The following is a 16,853-nucleotide window of genomic DNA, read 5'->3' on the forward strand; positions in this document are numbered from 1 at the left end:
TCTCTGTCCTTGAAAGCCTAATTCTGATGTTTCTCCCTTTAGTGTACCTTCAGATTTCTCAATCTAGAATTGATCTCCCTTGCTTTGGACTCCCGTAGTACTTTATACTTTATGAATCTGCTTCATGTAACATCACAGTTTACTCCAGAGTACCACTTGTGTATATCTTTAATACTAGACTGAGTTCCTGATGGGCAAGAAGAATGGAATTTGGTCTCTAAGGGTGCCTGGCACAGAGCCTTGCCCCTAGTAAGTTCTTGGTAATTGTTAGATAAGTAGATAACATATCAAATTGATTTGATTCATTAAATATGAATTGAATTCCTACTTTATGCCCATCACACTTGCCAGGTGCTATAGAAAAGTACACAATATATGATTCATTTCGGGTCTCAAGGAATGTAGTCTTTAGAGGGCTGAGACAATTTTTTAAATGCTAAGGTTGAATGGTATAATTGTCCTTCTGAAAGTTTGGGTTGCCTACTAAAGTATGCTTTTGGGTTTTTTAGAGTACTGGACAGAACTTGACCCCAAGAAGCAAAAATTATGGGTGCTGTTGTCCTCATGGCCATATCTTTCCTTGATCTTTGCACATACTAAAAGGAAAAACAGACTCCCCTAGCGTTAGTCATTGGTACTGAGTGTTAAGGTAGTTAATTTTTTAAGTAAGTTTTGGAATGTACTGTGCTTTCAAAGTTAACTTCAAGTACTGCTTTCTAAGAATATGTGTATTTCAGCAGTTACTTAGCCCTTGATTCAGTCAATGCTTTCTGCTTTGTTTAGAAAAGAATGTTAAAGGCCTGTTTCTTTTCTTTCTTTTTTTTTTTTTTTTCTTGCCTTAGTCCCTTCACAGAGTTTAGTCCCAAAGGAAACTCCAGCCACAGCACTGCAGGGGTCTGTTCCCAGACCAGGTAAGACCCACCTTGGAAAAATTTCTTGAGTGGAATAGGTTACATGTGAAGGAACCACTGCTGTCCTCAGTGTGCCAGGAAGTGGCTGAAACTATCTTACCTATTTGCTTCAGAGCAGACTTCGGTTGAGTGGCAGAGCTTATGCAGTACTATTTGAAGTTATTTTTCCCCTGACCAGCTTGCTCTCTGACGCATTCCTCATGTCAGCCAGGGAACTCAAGAAGGACATCTCAGTGCCCATTGTCTGCCACCAAGCCGTGGGTGGTTTCCATTGCAGAGTTTGCCCTGTTCCATGACCCTGGCACCCATAGCTGGCAGCTGACTGATTGGCATACGGTAACTCACTGGGGTGGGAGGCATTACTGCATTAAGATAGTAATTGCATTATCATGACAGGAGTGGAGGCTTGTTCCAAAAACCTCTGCTGCAGTGAGGTAGCCATTCCTCCAGGGAATCAGAGTCATTTCAGTCATGTCTGGATGGCGTTAAGTTTCTTCCCATGACCAATATATTGTAAATAGCACTAGGGATGGTGTTTCTGGAAGGTGGAGCCCATGGTAATCTGACAAATAACTACTGTGAAATGCTGGGTCAGCTCTGAATGCATGAGGATCTTGATGGCAATAACAGCCGTCAAGATTAGACTGCCAGAGCAGATAAAGATTATAGATTTGTTACAGTTTAGTCTTACCTGGCTCTTCATCATTGTAGGTTATTGAGGGATACCCCCCCCGCAAAAAAAGAAGTATGACTGCTTTCCACAAGGAGGTTAGAGTCACGCTGACAATACAGTTCACACACTTGACAAAATTAAAAAAAAAAAAAGTTTAATTTTGAATCTAAGTCAGTAAAAGTAAGGTAAAAGTTGGGAATTCCCTGGCAGTCCAGTGGTCAGGACTCTGTGCTCTCACTGCCGAGGGCCCAGGTTCAATCCCTGGTCGGGGAACTAAAATCCCACAAGCTGCACGGGGCGGCCAAAAAAAATTAAAAATAAATAAAATAAAAAATATTTTTTAAAAAAGTAAGGTAAAAGTTGTGATTATTTTAAAACCTGCTTCATGGTGCCATGTCCTATATGATGGATAGGACTTTCTATTGTACATTCTTTGGGTAAAACCAGGCCTCTGAAAAAGTGGATGAGCAAAAAACATTTTAGCCACCCAGATTCATTTGCTGCCAACTACCCACATGATACCTGAGAAGGGTAGAAATGGAATAAATTCTTCAGAGAAGGAATTAGATAGTAAAACTCATTTTTGATGAGAAAAGGAGCAACTAGAAAGGGGAAGGGAATTCCATCTCCTGCCCCAGCTCTTTTCTCCAGAAGATGGACTTTACCATATCATATGTCCTTCTCAGAGTAATTTGCTGAAGAATCTTGTTCCTTTTAAAAGTTTGGCTCAAATGAATCTCCTTAAAATACTGCCTAGACAGATAATTGCCTTCACCAAAACCCCTTTGATCTCCACTTATACGAATTAGCTGTGGTAGTGTTAAAATTGTCAGAAGCACTGAATTTTGTTTCAGAAGAGCAAACTAACCAAAATTTTTTGTAGTAAACCTCTTTTGACTTGAGCCATTTTTATTTTTGAGCACACATTTCCTGAGTTTCTTTGCTCCAGCAGAGCCAACAAGGCAGCAGAGACTCAGTGAGTTGGTATCTATTTCTTGTGGAGGGGGTTCCAGGTTTTATGGGTTAGATATGGGAAGCTAAATAACAAATGAGAAGCATGGATTCTCTTCTGCCAGCATCTTTCATTGAAGGCAGAGTAGGACAGCCTCCTTACGTGAAGGCTGCATCAACGTGAGCATCATAGCAATACTAATAATAGCTAATACTGAGTTATTACTAAGTGCTGCTGTACTAAGTTTTTTATATGTGTTATTTAATTTAATCTTTTTAACTTTGAGGTGGGTAAAGTGGTTATCGCCATTTTTCAGATGAGACATTGAGCACAGAGAGGTCAAGCAGTTTGCCCAAGGTCACATGGCTAATAAGCAGTGAGGTCAAAATAACCCAGGCACTCTGACTCCACTGCCTTCAAGGAGGTTACTGTGTAATAAGTAGGGTAGGTTAGACATGTACACTGAGTTTGAGGTCTTGAATTCCCTGAAACGGGGGACAGGGAAAGGACTGTGGGAGACCAGAGGCAGGAGAGATGCCTGCTATCTGATGCATCAGGGATGATCTTTTGGAAAAGATGGAACTACCTAAAGGCATATAATGGAGGAAGAAGATGTTTTCCTGCTGGTGCTAATAAAGAAGTGCCTGGTAAACCCATAGGATACTCATTTAAGCAAAACCCTGCTAGACAAATGACAGAGATTTTCCTTTTTTAGAGGGCATTGCTGAGAGGTAGAGAAAGAGAGAAACATAATGGGGTGTATAGGTGATATCTCAGAGTAAAGCAGCCTGCTCTCTAAAACTCAGGAATTCCTTTGGAGGAGAATGCATCCATAATAGATATTTAAGACATATTGGAAGATTACTGTTTAAAAAAAAATATGTCAAGAGGGAAGAGATATTCTAAGACTGAAAACAATCTCTTCTACATGAGAGGAAGAGGATTATTTTACTAAAATAGTTATAGCTCGATGAAATATGAACCAGGCAATGTAATTTAGTTACGTTGATCCAAACAGGATTACTTCACAGAATGGAGTAGAAATAAAAATAGATTGAGTAAGTATCTTATGCCCCAGACAACTGAGTTGTGTCCATGCCAGCTCTGTCTCTGTACCACGTTAGGGTGAGTATCCTGCTGCGCATGGAGACCCGTTAGCCTAAACAAGGCATTCAGAATTCTCATAGGCACCTAGCTTCTCTCTGTGGACATATACACCAGAAGCTCCTACATCTCATTTCTGTCCTTTGTATCTTTAACAGAACTCGAGGCAAATGCTGCCGTAGTCTCTGGACAAAGGTAAGATGATCACTTCTGCAGACTTAGCATGAATATAGCATAAGCCTCTTTGAAAGGTATCATCTTTCTCAACCTTTAAACCTTTCCTCACCTTGTCCTTTTCCTTCACTCTTTGTACCAGTTTTTTTCCTGCTGAAGTAGGGAGCTGTCATGAGTACCAACCCTTCAGAGGTAACATTTCTTTTAACAAAACTTGATGGCTAAGTTTCTGCCTTTTGTGGTTGTTTTGAAAACTGGATGATGTAACATTTTCAGCACTCAGCATAGTGAGTAAATAGTAAGCAAGCATTCAGTATACAGGAGCTGTCGCCATCATTGTCATTAATAATAGTCCTTGCAACACCTTCTAAGTATAACTGTTTGATCCTCAAGAGAAAGAATGGGAGATGGGGTCTGAGCGCAGAACCCATGCTTTTTCTTTTATACTGTGCTACCCCACATAACCTAACAAAATGAATTACAGCTGTGGCTTCAACCTCATTAGCCCCATGGAGAGAAGTATTATCGTATTACAAAAGTCATTCCTTTTTTAATGTAGGAATGTAGTAGATAACATTTTAAAGAATTTATCATACTTGTACATCAACATAGGTTGTAATACCGCTTCACAGTCATTTTCTCATTTAATTATCATATCAACCCTGTGAGGTGGTTATAATAGCCAACATTTATTTGAATGCTGTTCCATGCCATATGTTGGGCTAAAAGCTCCCTAGATGTATTATCTCATTTAATTTTCATGGTATCTATTAGGAAAGGAAATTCTGTCTTACAGATAAGGAACCTAAAGCTCAGAGAGGTTAACTAAATTGCCCAAAGCCACAGATTCAGTAAATGGTGAAGCTGAGATTCAGACCCAGGCCTTCTGCCTCCAGTGCTCTCACACTTAATGTATTATAGCAGACAAGATGGGGATTTATAGATCAAGAATCTGAAACATAGAGAAAGTTAAATATCGTGGCCAATAAATGCATAGGTAAGACTTGACCCCTGTTCTTCTGGCTCCAAATTCATTGCTATTCCTATTACCTGTCTAGTTTTATTTGGATTGGGCTTACGTTTGAATTCATTTGCATATCTCAAAGTATACACCAACTATGTGGCTAGAGAAAGAAGAGATAATCAGACCAAAAATACCTTGTGGGTGTTTGTTCCCCAAGTTACCTGATTATTGACCATATAAACACCAGGACAGTATTGTTGAGGCTTTTGTTTTGCCGGGAGAAAGAGGTAACTCCATTAGGAATCTTCTTCCTCAGAGGCTTTGACCATTTTCTGGGCTCCTAGCCAGAAAGCCATCCTTACCACCTCTAAAAGGATGTGTAAATCCCCCTGACTTGCAATTCTACCCCAGCTCCAGTCTCACTTCTCCTTGACTTGCCTTGGCTTGTGTGGGACAGTTGTTAGATGTAAAGCTAGGGTAATGAACAGTGTGGCCAAATTCCCAGGCATAGTGCCACTAACAAAGGGTCCTCTGTCAGGAGTAAACGATGGAGGGGTAGGGATAGTTGACAATCAGGCCATGGTTAAGAAGCTTACAATGTATTGGAAGACACAAGACACTAAAAACATGCTGTACAGCCTGATAGGTGCTCTAGAATGCCAGACAGACTGTGAACCCAAAAGACAAAAGAGACAACTCCACTTGGGGAATGAGGTCATGGAAGACTTCCCAGAAGAGGCACCCCTTTGACCAGTTTTTTGTTTTGTTTTTATTGCATTACTTTTGTTTCCATTCCATGTCTTACAAGTAAATTTAATCAACTCTCTTTTTTTTTAATGATTTTAACATGAGTTTTTTGAACCATGAAAGTAGTAAAAGTTTACTGAGGATAACTTGAAATTCAGATCAGAGAATTACAAAGAAGAAAATTACCAGTTAGCCAATATTCCTACAACTCAGCAGTATTCACTGTGTATATTTTAGTTGTTCTTCTAGTCCTCTTCACAGAGTATATACAGATAGAGTTAAAACACTCCAGTGTTTTATATATATATATACTATAGTGTTTATCTATAGATCTAACATTATATATTAGATATATAGTATTATATACACATATATATACACATATGTATATCTCACACCCATTCATTCATATGTGGTTACATATATACTCAATATATATTATAATGAAAATGAGAGTATACTATTCATAATGTTGGTAGCTGTTTTTTTCCCCACAATAATGTACTATGGACGGTTTTTATCATTAAATAACCTTCTACAGCATGATTTTTTTCATGACTCCATTTGGATGTGCCATGGTTTATTTAACTAATGTACTATCACTGTTAAGCATTTAGGTCTTCTATCTTCATTAATATGAATAAAATGCTTTGGCATCCTTGTGTGTAAATTTAGCTCTGTAAAAGATTTGTTTCCTTAGGCACCTAGAAATGGAATTGCTGAGCCAGAGGATTACACCAGTGTGTCTCAGCCTCAGCGTTATGACTGTTTGGATGAGATAATTCTGTGTGGGGTGTGGGGTAGGGTGCCGTTTTATGCATTATAGGATGTTTAGTGTCATCCCTGGCCTCTACCCAAAAGGTGCCAGTAGCATATCCTCCCAGTCATGACAATCAAAAATGTCTCCAGACATTGTTGAATGTTCCTAGGAGGCAAAATTGCCCCCTACTGAGAATCATTGGGTTGCACAATTTATACTCCATTAGGAGTTTTTGTCCCTGTACCCTCAATAATACTGGATATTACCATTTTTTAATCTTCACATACTAAAAAAAGGGGATTGAGGTAGGAGCAATCAGTAGTATACCCAGCAGTGTATTGTGAATATATTCTCGTGTATATTCTATAATATGACTTGTAATATGCCATTATCTAACTCTACTAGGCTCATAGTAAATGCCAGTGTATGTTGTTAATTTCCTAGATTTTTAGGTACTATTAATTTTTGAAGGGAAATATTCTTATCTTAGGAAAATGGGTGAGGAAGTTTGATGATTTTTGTTCCAAGTTCTTAATGTGTTTTACCTGTTTTTCCACAATCTCACCAGCATTATACTTAAATATTTTATTTTTACTAATGTAACAAGCTGGACTCACTTTTAAATTGTCAGTAATATTACAGCGTAATTGTGCTTATTGTCCCAGAGTGGAACATTGTCTCCCCAGAATGATTATGTAGTTCTTAATCTCCTGCCTTGTGAATGAAACTATTATCTTTATTTTTTGTGTGACTTGATTCTCTCACCTCCTTGGACTTTGTGCTTCTCTCTGTCAGCAGTGAGCCCAAAGAGATAACTGAAAAGTCCAAAACTCCAAGCCGAAGAAACTCCCGAACTGAAGAGCCAGCTGTGGCTTCTGAAAGTGTGGAAAATGGACATCGTAAGCGATCCTCTCGGCCTGCTTCAGCCTCCAGCTCTACTAAAGGTTAGCAGTGGGCTGCAGAGGCTATTTGAGTCAAATAGAAGAATAGGGTTCTTATCACAGCAGCAGAGGACTTTGCCCTTCGTCTTTGCTTCTATTCCTCAAATTTTCAAGTTACTTTGACGTCTACTGCTTGTTTGGTCCTTCCTTTATTTGTTAGTTCATTTAACTGTGTTTTCTCCCTGTGTGTGTGTGTGTGTGTGTGTGTGTGTGTGTGTGTCTGTGTGTGTGTCTGTGTGTGTACATGTGTACAAGAGCAGCAAGAACATAACAGGGCAGATTGATTCATGATCACCACTTCAGCCAGGTCCTCAGTATGGCCCCACCATCTTTCTATGTTTTTGTGGTCAACTCTTTTTCCTACTCTCTACTCTTTTTAAACCTCTGGCTCCTATTTTATGTCCTCTCTTTCAGGAGAGACTCTCACCTCTTCAAAGAGAAAACAGAACTCCCTCAACTCTCACTACCAGGACATAAATCTACCAGTGTCCTCTTTTGCTCATACTATAATAGAACAACTGTCGCTCCTTAAGTCCAAGGCCAATTCCTTCACTTGTGCCTTTGATCCCATCTTCTCTGACCTTACAGAGAATCTTACACAACCAGTGTTCTCTTCTCTATTGACTGCTGTCTCTTTTTTGGATGAACTCTGCCCTTGGCTTCTCTGACCCAGAACTCTCAGTAGTTTTCTGTCTACTTCTCTGGCTGTTCCTTCTCAGACTCTGTACACGTACACTAGATATTGGTCTACTCAAACTTTAATCCTGAGTCACCTTTTCTCTTCAGCTTCTATTTTCTCCCTAACTAATCTCATTCATGCCCCCCTTCTTTAGTTACAACCTTTCACAGATGACTCATAAATTTTTTTTCTAGTGCAGACCTCTAGAGATCTTAGGCAACTGCACGTACATCCTTAACAGGACTGCAAACTCAACATGTCTAAAAACAGACTTGTGATTTTTCACCCCTGATGTCAGGTCCTTTGCCGTTGTTCCCGTACTACCATCTATCTGCCCATTAGGCATGTCCTCCTTGACACCTCTCTCCTTCACCTTCACATCCATCACAAAAAGCTGCTGGTTTTATCTCAGATGATTCAAATTTATCCACTTTTCCCCATCTTCACTGCTACCCTAGCTTAAAACCCTTCAATGGTTTACCATTATAATTAGGATTAAAGTCTAAAAGCATCAACATAGACCACAAGGTCCTATCTGGTCTGGCCCCTGTCAACCTCTCCCAGCCTCATTTGACTTCCCTTAGCAACTCGGACATGCCATCCTCTCATCACAAGCCTGGGTATATGTGACACCTATTGTAGGGAGTATTCGTCTACCTTCCCTCTCTTCTCCTCATTAACTTCCCACTCTTCCTACTTATCTTAGCTCAGTTGTCACTGCTATGAGGAATCATAGCACCATGTTCTTCTCCTTCATAACACCACAGTTGTAACTTGATGTCCATTTATGTGGTAGGTAATTAATATACATACTCTGTTAGGGCAGGAGATGTCTGGTTTTGCTCACCACTGTATCCCTGGTGCCTACTGTGGTGCCTAATACAAGAGATGTACAATCAGTAATTATTAAATTAATAACTATCTATCAACTATATATTTAAGTACTTACTACATGCCAGGCTCTAGGTATATAATAGTGAAAAAACATATGGAGTCTCTGTCTTCCTCACATCGATTATATGCTAGCCAGAAAGACTTTAATATGATACGTTTTTATGATAGCAAAGTTATATGGTACTATAGGGACATATATTGGGTTGGCCAAAAAGTTTGTTCAGCGTTGTCCATAAAATGGCTCTAGTAGCATTTAGTTGTCTTTAACTTCATTCGAAACAATTTTGTTAGATTTTATTGTGACAGCTGTCATATCAGCGTGCATTTAAAAAAAAACTTACCAAAATTGGTGAATTTTTGTGTAGCCACTTTAATATTGAAGATGGAAGAAAAAAAGCAACACTTTCGGCATATTATGCTTTATTATTTCAAGAAAGGTAAAAACACAACTGAAACACAAGAAAAGATTCATGCAGTGTATGGAGAAGGTGCTGTGACTGATCAAACGTGTCAAAAGTGGTTTGCGAAGTTTCATGCTGGAGATTTCTCAATGGACGATGCTCCACGGTCAGGTAGACCAGCTGAAGTTGATAGCGATCAAATCGAGACGTTAACTGAGAACAATCAATGTTATACCATGCAGGAGATAGCCAACATACTCAAAATATCCAAATCACGCGTTGAAAATCATTTGCACCAGCTTGGTTATGTTCATCACTTTGATTTTTGGGTTCCACATTAAGTTGACCAAAAAAAACCTTCTTGACCATATTTCCACATGCGATTCTCTACTGATACTTAACAAAAAAGTTCTGTTTTTGAAACAAATTGTGATGGACAATGAAAAGTGGATACTGTTCAATAATGTGGAACAGAAGAGATTGTGGGGGCAAGCGAAATGAACCACCACCGACCACACCAGAGGCCGGTCTTCATCCAAAGAAGGTGATGTTGTGTATATGGTGGGGTTGGAAAGGAGTCCTCTATTAAGAGCTCCTTCCAGAAAACCAAACGATTAATTCCAACAAGTACTGCTCCCAGTTAGACCAACTGAAAGCAGCACTTGATGAAAAGCATCCAGAATTAGGCAACAGAAAACGCATAGTCTTCCATCAGGATAACGCAAGACCTCATGTTTCTTTGACGACCAGGCAAAAACTGTTACAGCTTGGCTGGGAAGTTCTGATTCATCCGCCATATTCACCAGACATTGCACCTTTGGATTTCCATTTATTTCTGTCTTTACAAAATTCTCTTAATGGAAAAAAATTTCAATTCCCTGGAATACTGTAAAAGGCACCTGGAACAACAGTTCTTTGCTCAAAAAGATAAAAAGTTTTGAGAAGATGGAATTATGAAGTTGCCTGAAAAATGGCAGAAGTTAGTGGAACAAAACGGTGAATACGTTGTTCAATAAAGTTCTTCGTGAAAATGAAAAATGTGTCTTTTATTTTTACTTAAAAACCGAAGGAACTTTTTGGCCAACCCAATAGCCGTGATGCTTTGTTCCCCTGTCAAGTCAGTGAAGGCTTTCTGGAGAAAATGATGTTTAAGCTGAGACCTGAAGAATGAGGAAGCATTATCCAGGCAAAAGGTATAGCATGTGCAAAGGCCCAGATCTGAGGGAGGGTATCATCCTCTCAGGAAATGTGCTGAGCTTGAGTAGCTTAGGTTAGGCAAGAGCTGGCATCCTGGCCAAGTGCCTGATATCAGCAGGGCTGCTACGAAACAGTCACGTACCATTAGGATACCAGCCTGAAGACCAGGGCAGGTTGTGGTGCACCAACACCAGACACTGAGCTGAGAACTCAGCTGTTGTTGATAGGTCATGTTTCTGGGTAGGAATTTCATAATGCCTCACAAGAGCTCCTGGGAGGAGGCCACAGGTCTGCAGATCACGCACAGGTAAAGAAGAGATGTAGAAGTCACCTTACCTCAGCGTGCCAGAGAGGGGAGAGGATGGGAGGGGCCTTCTTTCTTCTCCATACATACCATGTACACCATAGCCAGGGTCCTCTTTAGGTATCCCCACTTTGGATGTAGAAGTGGAACCAACAACTTTCTTCTCCCTCCCTGGGAATCATCTCCTAGGCAAAAACCTGTTTGGAAGGAAGCATAAAATGGAAGATTCCTGGAGTTCTATGAGAAAATCTGCTTCCCCTCAATTCTATGTATTCTTTTTCCTAAAGGATCAGGGTGTTCTAGGCTTTAGAATATGGTATGTAGTTATCTTTAAAGCAGGGGAAAAAGTGCTGACCTTTAGAGATGTCATACACCAGCTTTTGGGGAATCTGACTTGAGCCCAGAGCCTCAGGATACTAAAGGTGTCATTTACAGTGCACCAGAAAGAATTAATCTAGCAGCTGGGACAGTTAAGAGATGCCCAAATTAGAGCCACTCTGTAGATAAGTGCCAGCCAAGAAAAGATGGAAAGCTGGAACCTGTTTTAGAAGGGGGGTGGGGTGTATAGGCCTGTACACTTAAACTGGACATTGTCCCAAGGTGATGGTAGTCATGTTGGAATGCCTGCCCCATCCATGCTTTGAGACTTAGCAGCTGGCTTAGAAGAGGCCATAATGACTCGCAGGCTTTGTGATATTACATGGAGGGATTCTGGGTAAGTGTTTCCTAGAGGATGTCAGGGTTCTGGCCAGACCCCAGGAATCACAGTCATATCTAGATCTCCACATCAGCCTCAAGCCCTGAGTCTATCAGTCTTTAACTGTTCTAGGGTAAGTTACTTTTTAAATCAGAAATGAATGCTGTAGCTCTTGATTTTTAAGTGTTAGAGCTTTTGGATCCAAATTAAAGGGAGTGTCATAAAACATCAAGCTGGCTTCTAAAATTTATGTGTCTCAGGACTTCCCTGGTGGTGCAGTGGTTAAGAATATGCCTGCCAATGCAGGGGACACGGGTTTGATCCCTGCTCCGGGAAGATCCCACATACTGCAGAGCAACTAAGCCCACACACCACAACTACTGAGCCTGCGCTCTAGAGCCTGCAAGCCACAACTACTGAAGCCTACGTGCCCTAGAGCCCATGCGCCGCAACTACTGAGCCCACGTGCCACAACTACTGAGCCCACGTGCCGCAACTACTGAAACCCACGTGCCAGAGCCCGTGCTCTGCAACAAGAGAAGCCACCACAATGAGAAGCCCGCGCACCACAACTAGAGAAAGCCCACTTGCAGCAACAAAGACCCAATGCAGCCAATAAATAAATAAATAAATAGATAAATAAATGAAATGTATGTGTCTCAAACTTGTAGACATATATAGTGCTGGGTACCTGGAACATCTTCCTGCAGCATCAGTACTTAAAGTTTTGAAGGGAAAAGAGGGTTTTGCCTTTTCGTACTCATATAAGATTTTGGTCATATATGCACAAACAAAATCAGAAAACAGTCTGCGTTTTTCATGAGAAAGCTGAGAAATATTCTGAGCAGTTTATAATGAGATTGTATTGTTGAGAACCAGTAACATTAATCATTCTTCTGCTCTGAGAACAGAGTTTGCTTATGTCATGCTAGCCAAGGCCTAGTTAGACTACCAGATTGGAGCAGGTGGGATGGAAGATTTCTGGGCAAGTCCAGGGAGGCCCACTTGCTTGATAGGTCACTCTCTAATCTGTTGTTTTGTTTTTGGTTGGTTTGGTTCCCCCCACTGACCCCCACTGCCCTGCCACTTTTAATTACAGACACAAAAATTGGCTCCCACAAATCAGTGAACTTCTTTTTAAAATTGCACTTGATCAGATGTGTTTTTTATAAATAGGCAAATGAGTAGTTCTGCTTCCTGATATGTTGAGTTCCCCATTAACACAGAAATGATTTTTCTAGTTTCCCTTGATATTCTTTAGTCTTCTGTTTATAGTAGTTTTATGTTATATTTTCAACTGGGAGAAAGGATCAGTAGTTAAAAACATGAAGTTCAATGTACAAGTTTGAAACCTGGGAAAATATGCTAATAAGAGGGAAGTTCAGAGCAGCCGGTAAGCAGCAGCAGCTGTGGGTGTCCCTGGGGTGCCCTAAGATGCCTCTGACAGCAAAGTGGGGTGATAGCTCTATCCTATCCACAGCTAGTGACTTGAGAAGCAACAACCTACAAAAACACAGAGTATACAAATATACTTAAAACGTAAGTGTTATTATTGTAGAATAAGCATAATTAGATACATCTAATTATGATGTAATTATAATTACATCATAATTAGATGTATTACATCATAATTAGATTACATAATTAGATGTATTACATTAATTATGCCTAATTAACAGACATATAAAAACTGAGCAAAAAGTATCTCAGTAGTCTGTTACCTTAAAACATCTCAGAAAAAATACAACACAGGTTTAACTTCTGCAGTATTTTTTTTTCATATAAAACACTAGTAAAATAGGCTTCTTAAAAATTAAATAGTGAAATACCAACCAAATTATATACATCGTTACAGTACAAGTGAATGAGGCAAAACCCTAAACAGTAACTACCTGAAACTGCACTCTTGTAGCATCATTTAGAAACCAGCCATACAAATTTTGAAAGGAAATTTCCAGAATTTTTTTACAATTAAGTAGAAATCTTGCCTAGAAGGAGAACAGTAAAAAGTGTAATGAAGTGAGCAAGGTCAAGGTCAATTTAAAAAATTCCTTAGAAGGTAAAGCTCCACACTACACCACCACTACACCACCACTACACCAACCTACACCACCACTGCCACGGCTCACCCTAGTGTCTAAAAGGCTTTTTTTTTTCCAGTTTCTAGCACAGATCACTTGTTTACTCATGGCCTCACTCATTGATTCATCCTCAGAAGCAGAGGCAGCCTGCCAGATGATTGGGTGATTTAGAGCAGTGACAGATGGGAACAAGCAAGGAAGGAATGGAGGGGGGAGCCTGAGGTTGTTTATTCCCCCACTCCTAACCACTTTTCCCAGCCACACGTGTGTTTCTCAGACACACCATTTGATCGTTCATATCACAACAAAGGAGAAGCTCCCAAAGTTGACCTAATTAACAGACATTTTTCTAAGGATGAACACTCAGTCAAGACAAAACCCTGTATGTTTTTACTGCAAATGACAAATTTGCTACAGTGAAAATGAAGCTTGAGAGTTAGACATAAAGGGTTGATTATGGGGAGCTGTGCGCTACGTGAGACTCTGTTTATTTACATGGAATTAAAATAACACCATTGTCAACATCCTGTCAGATTTACTGTCCTCTGATTAGCAAAAGACTAATGAGTAAATCAGAGAAACTGATTCTACCACCTGGCACAAGCATCATAATCTCCCAGTAAGACGTATATATTGAAATTTCCACCAGTAGAAGCCTAAAAACACTGTACAGGCCACCTCTTGGAAAGTCATCTAGGTTTCACTTCTTAGCAGTTACTTAGCTAACAGAGTAGTAAAATTTTTGCTTTTTGCTCTACATTTTGAGTCTGGGTTCTCAAAATATGATACAATACAAAAGAGAAAAGAAAAATTGCTTGAATACTGAACCTAACATGCAGCATCAGAGAGTTCAGCCTAGTTTCTAGAAACGGATAAGTTGGATTCATCTTACACATTAATGGATTAAATAGAAAACATTTTTTTGTCCTTGATGGGAAGTAATTCTAAAACATTTTTTTTCATTTTAAATCCAAAATATCTATTACGGAGCAGCATGAAGAATGAGGGTGAATTTTTAAGATCAATATGAGATTTTAAAGAAATGTTTATAGTTGGGGAGCTTCAGGCTATTCATTGTACTTTGCTGTAGAAGACTTTAGTGTTGAAAAAGTTTTTGAGAGGGTTTATATTTTGAGTTTGAGTTTAAATATGGGATAAGATTAAGTTGGTTGGTTGAAGACATGAATAAAACAAGAGGAATTAAAAGAATTTAAACACACTCCTTCCCTTTTATGTTACTGTCACCCTGTCACTGATATAAACCACTGAGTTCCCACCTCTTCCATGAAGGCTTCAGGCTCACCTGGGCTCAGAGCAGGCTGTGGCTTGCTCTGAATTGCTTCCATGCCTTCCGTACATACACAGGTGTATCCACAGCCTTGATAATACCTGGCTAGGCCATGGCAGACACTTGCTGACCAACGGTCATAGTCATGTTATTTAGAGACTTTGACTATGGCATGGCAAAAAGAGTGCCTCACTGCAGAACAATGGCTTGGCTCCAGAAGGGATCCAGAGGCTGGTTTTTTTTTTGTGGCACAATTCACTCACTTGCTTGGAACATCACTCATTGATTTCTCACCAAAAGCACTGTCAGTCTATCCATCATTTCATTGGGTGATGGAAACAGGTGATGGAGATTGTGGGGTTAATTGCCCAGCTAAAGCAGCTCTCCCCATCCTGGCTCCTTTTCCATGTATGTTTGCTTCACCTTCCACTACCTGTATAACATTTCCCCAATCACCAGGCCCTAGTTTACAGGGCCGAGAAGTCTGAGACCCTCTTCACACTGAGTGCCCCTTTTGAGGACCTTAGACTGATTCAGGGTCCAGTAGGGCTCCACCTAGGTCAGCCCTGGTTCCTGTGGACTGCCTAAAAGGCACTGCTATAAAGAATTGCCTCAGCTGAATATATCCTTCCTTTTTCCCCACAGACATAACCAGTGCGGTGCAATCCAAGCGAAGAAAATCCAAGTAAACAAGCTGGATGACGACTTGATATTTGTAAATGTGTGTGAATTTTACAAAAAGCGATTTTGAGCTGTGACTTTTTAAAATCCATTTCTGTACAGTTAGTTATTTTAATAATGTGGTCCTTTTCCTGGTCCCTGCAACCTGTTTCATAAAGTGCAATGGGGAAAGCAGAGTTGTTGAACCCTTTTGGTGTTGCAAGATGAAGTTCAAGGTTTCTAAAATGTTGCCATGTATTGAGAGGAGCTAATGTGATTATGTTAATAGTTTTCACATTTCCTAAGCAGCCTAGAGTACAGGGTGAGCATTTTTAGATCTTCTAATGATGTATTGTGCTGTGGAAGTACTGTGTGTGAATAGCAGTAGTGGGGCAAAAGGAATCTTCTCATTTGGAAATGTTGTAAATAATTTTATTATATAGTGTTTTGGATGTATTTGTTGTAGAAATGGACCAGTGAATAAAGAGAATCTAAGGGTTTGTACAATGTGAAATACTGAATGTGTTAAATAAATGTCTTTGTCCTAGAACATAAACGTATGTTATTGGTAAGGGATTATTGGGTAAGCAAGCTCTTTCTTTGGACCATAAATGAATAGGAACAGACTTCTTTGTGAATTAGAATCCCATCCTGTCCTCATTACATTGAGATGCCCACCTGGCAAGTTGTGGAAAATGTACATACTTATTCACTCAACTCATTCTTGGCTTTGAAGAAACTAGCTCTTTTCAGCACTGTACCAGCCGCTTTGATATTGATCAGATTTCTTTTGTAGAGAGGATCAAAGGGCACCCAAGATTTTCTGGAGACAGGAAGCCATCAGCAAACCAGATGGCACTCTTCTCTACCTCATTCATCTGCTTCTCCATGCACATGATGGATTGCTCCAAAACAACTATGTTTACACCTCCTCCATTCAAGAGATAAGCCCAGACTGACCAGCAAGATTTTTTGTAACAGCATCAAGAATATAGCCCAGTTTAGGTCAGGTTTCTAACTTCAGTCCATGTCCGTGGTTAAATGGCAGCTCCCAAATAAAAGTTGTCATTTTGCATTATGTACTTCAGAGATATCCACTATGTTCCACTCTTTAGCTGCCCTGTTTCTCATCTGCATCAGGCCTGGGGTGACTCATCAGTGTGCCTAGGTTTTTCCCTTTCTTGGCTCTGTTCTTACCTTAAAAATTGTGGTCTCCAAACCAGCTGCTTCTGCCCCTACCCTACCCCCAACATTCAGGGGACTTCAGTGCTTGGTCCTGTCTTTATCTTGGTCTGGGCCCCAGCCTTCTGCTGTGTCTCCTACAGCTAGACATATACTCCATCCCTTCCCCTGCAGGGGCTCCATAACCCAGTGCCTGAGACCAAAAGGATGAATTGGTGATTCTCATGCTCTTATTTTCCTTTTT

General features: G+C 40.1%; 1 protein-coding gene across 13 annotated transcripts in view; it reads left to right on the forward strand.

The window, feature by feature from the left end:
- Nucleotides 1-15,983, forward strand: part of NCOA6 (nuclear receptor coactivator 6) — a 99,295-nt gene extending 83,312 nt beyond the window's left edge. For 10 of the 13 annotated variants that reach the window (XM_082358793.1, XM_082358797.1, XM_082358792.1 and 7 more), the window contains 4 exons: nucleotides 843-911; nucleotides 3,799-3,835; nucleotides 7,081-7,229; nucleotides 15,413-15,983. In XM_082358793.1, the coding sequence (XP_082214919.1) occupies nucleotides 843-911; nucleotides 3,799-3,835; nucleotides 7,081-7,229; nucleotides 15,413-15,456 (299 nt within the window). In that variant the 3' untranslated portion in view covers nucleotides 15,457-15,983. Of the gene's footprint in view, nucleotides 1-842; nucleotides 912-3,798; nucleotides 3,836-3,956; nucleotides 4,007-7,080; nucleotides 7,230-15,412 lie in introns of all 13 variants that reach the window. The other 3 variants (XR_014235359.1, XR_014235360.1, XM_082358799.1) reach the window with 3 other exon arrangements.
- Nucleotides 15,984-16,853: the final 870 nt, after the last annotated feature.

The sequence above is a fragment of the Balaenoptera borealis genome (assembly GCF_965194805.1).
Source record: "Balaenoptera borealis genome assembly, chromosome: 16".
Taxonomy (NCBI): domain Eukaryota; kingdom Metazoa; phylum Chordata; class Mammalia; order Artiodactyla; family Balaenopteridae; genus Balaenoptera; species Balaenoptera borealis.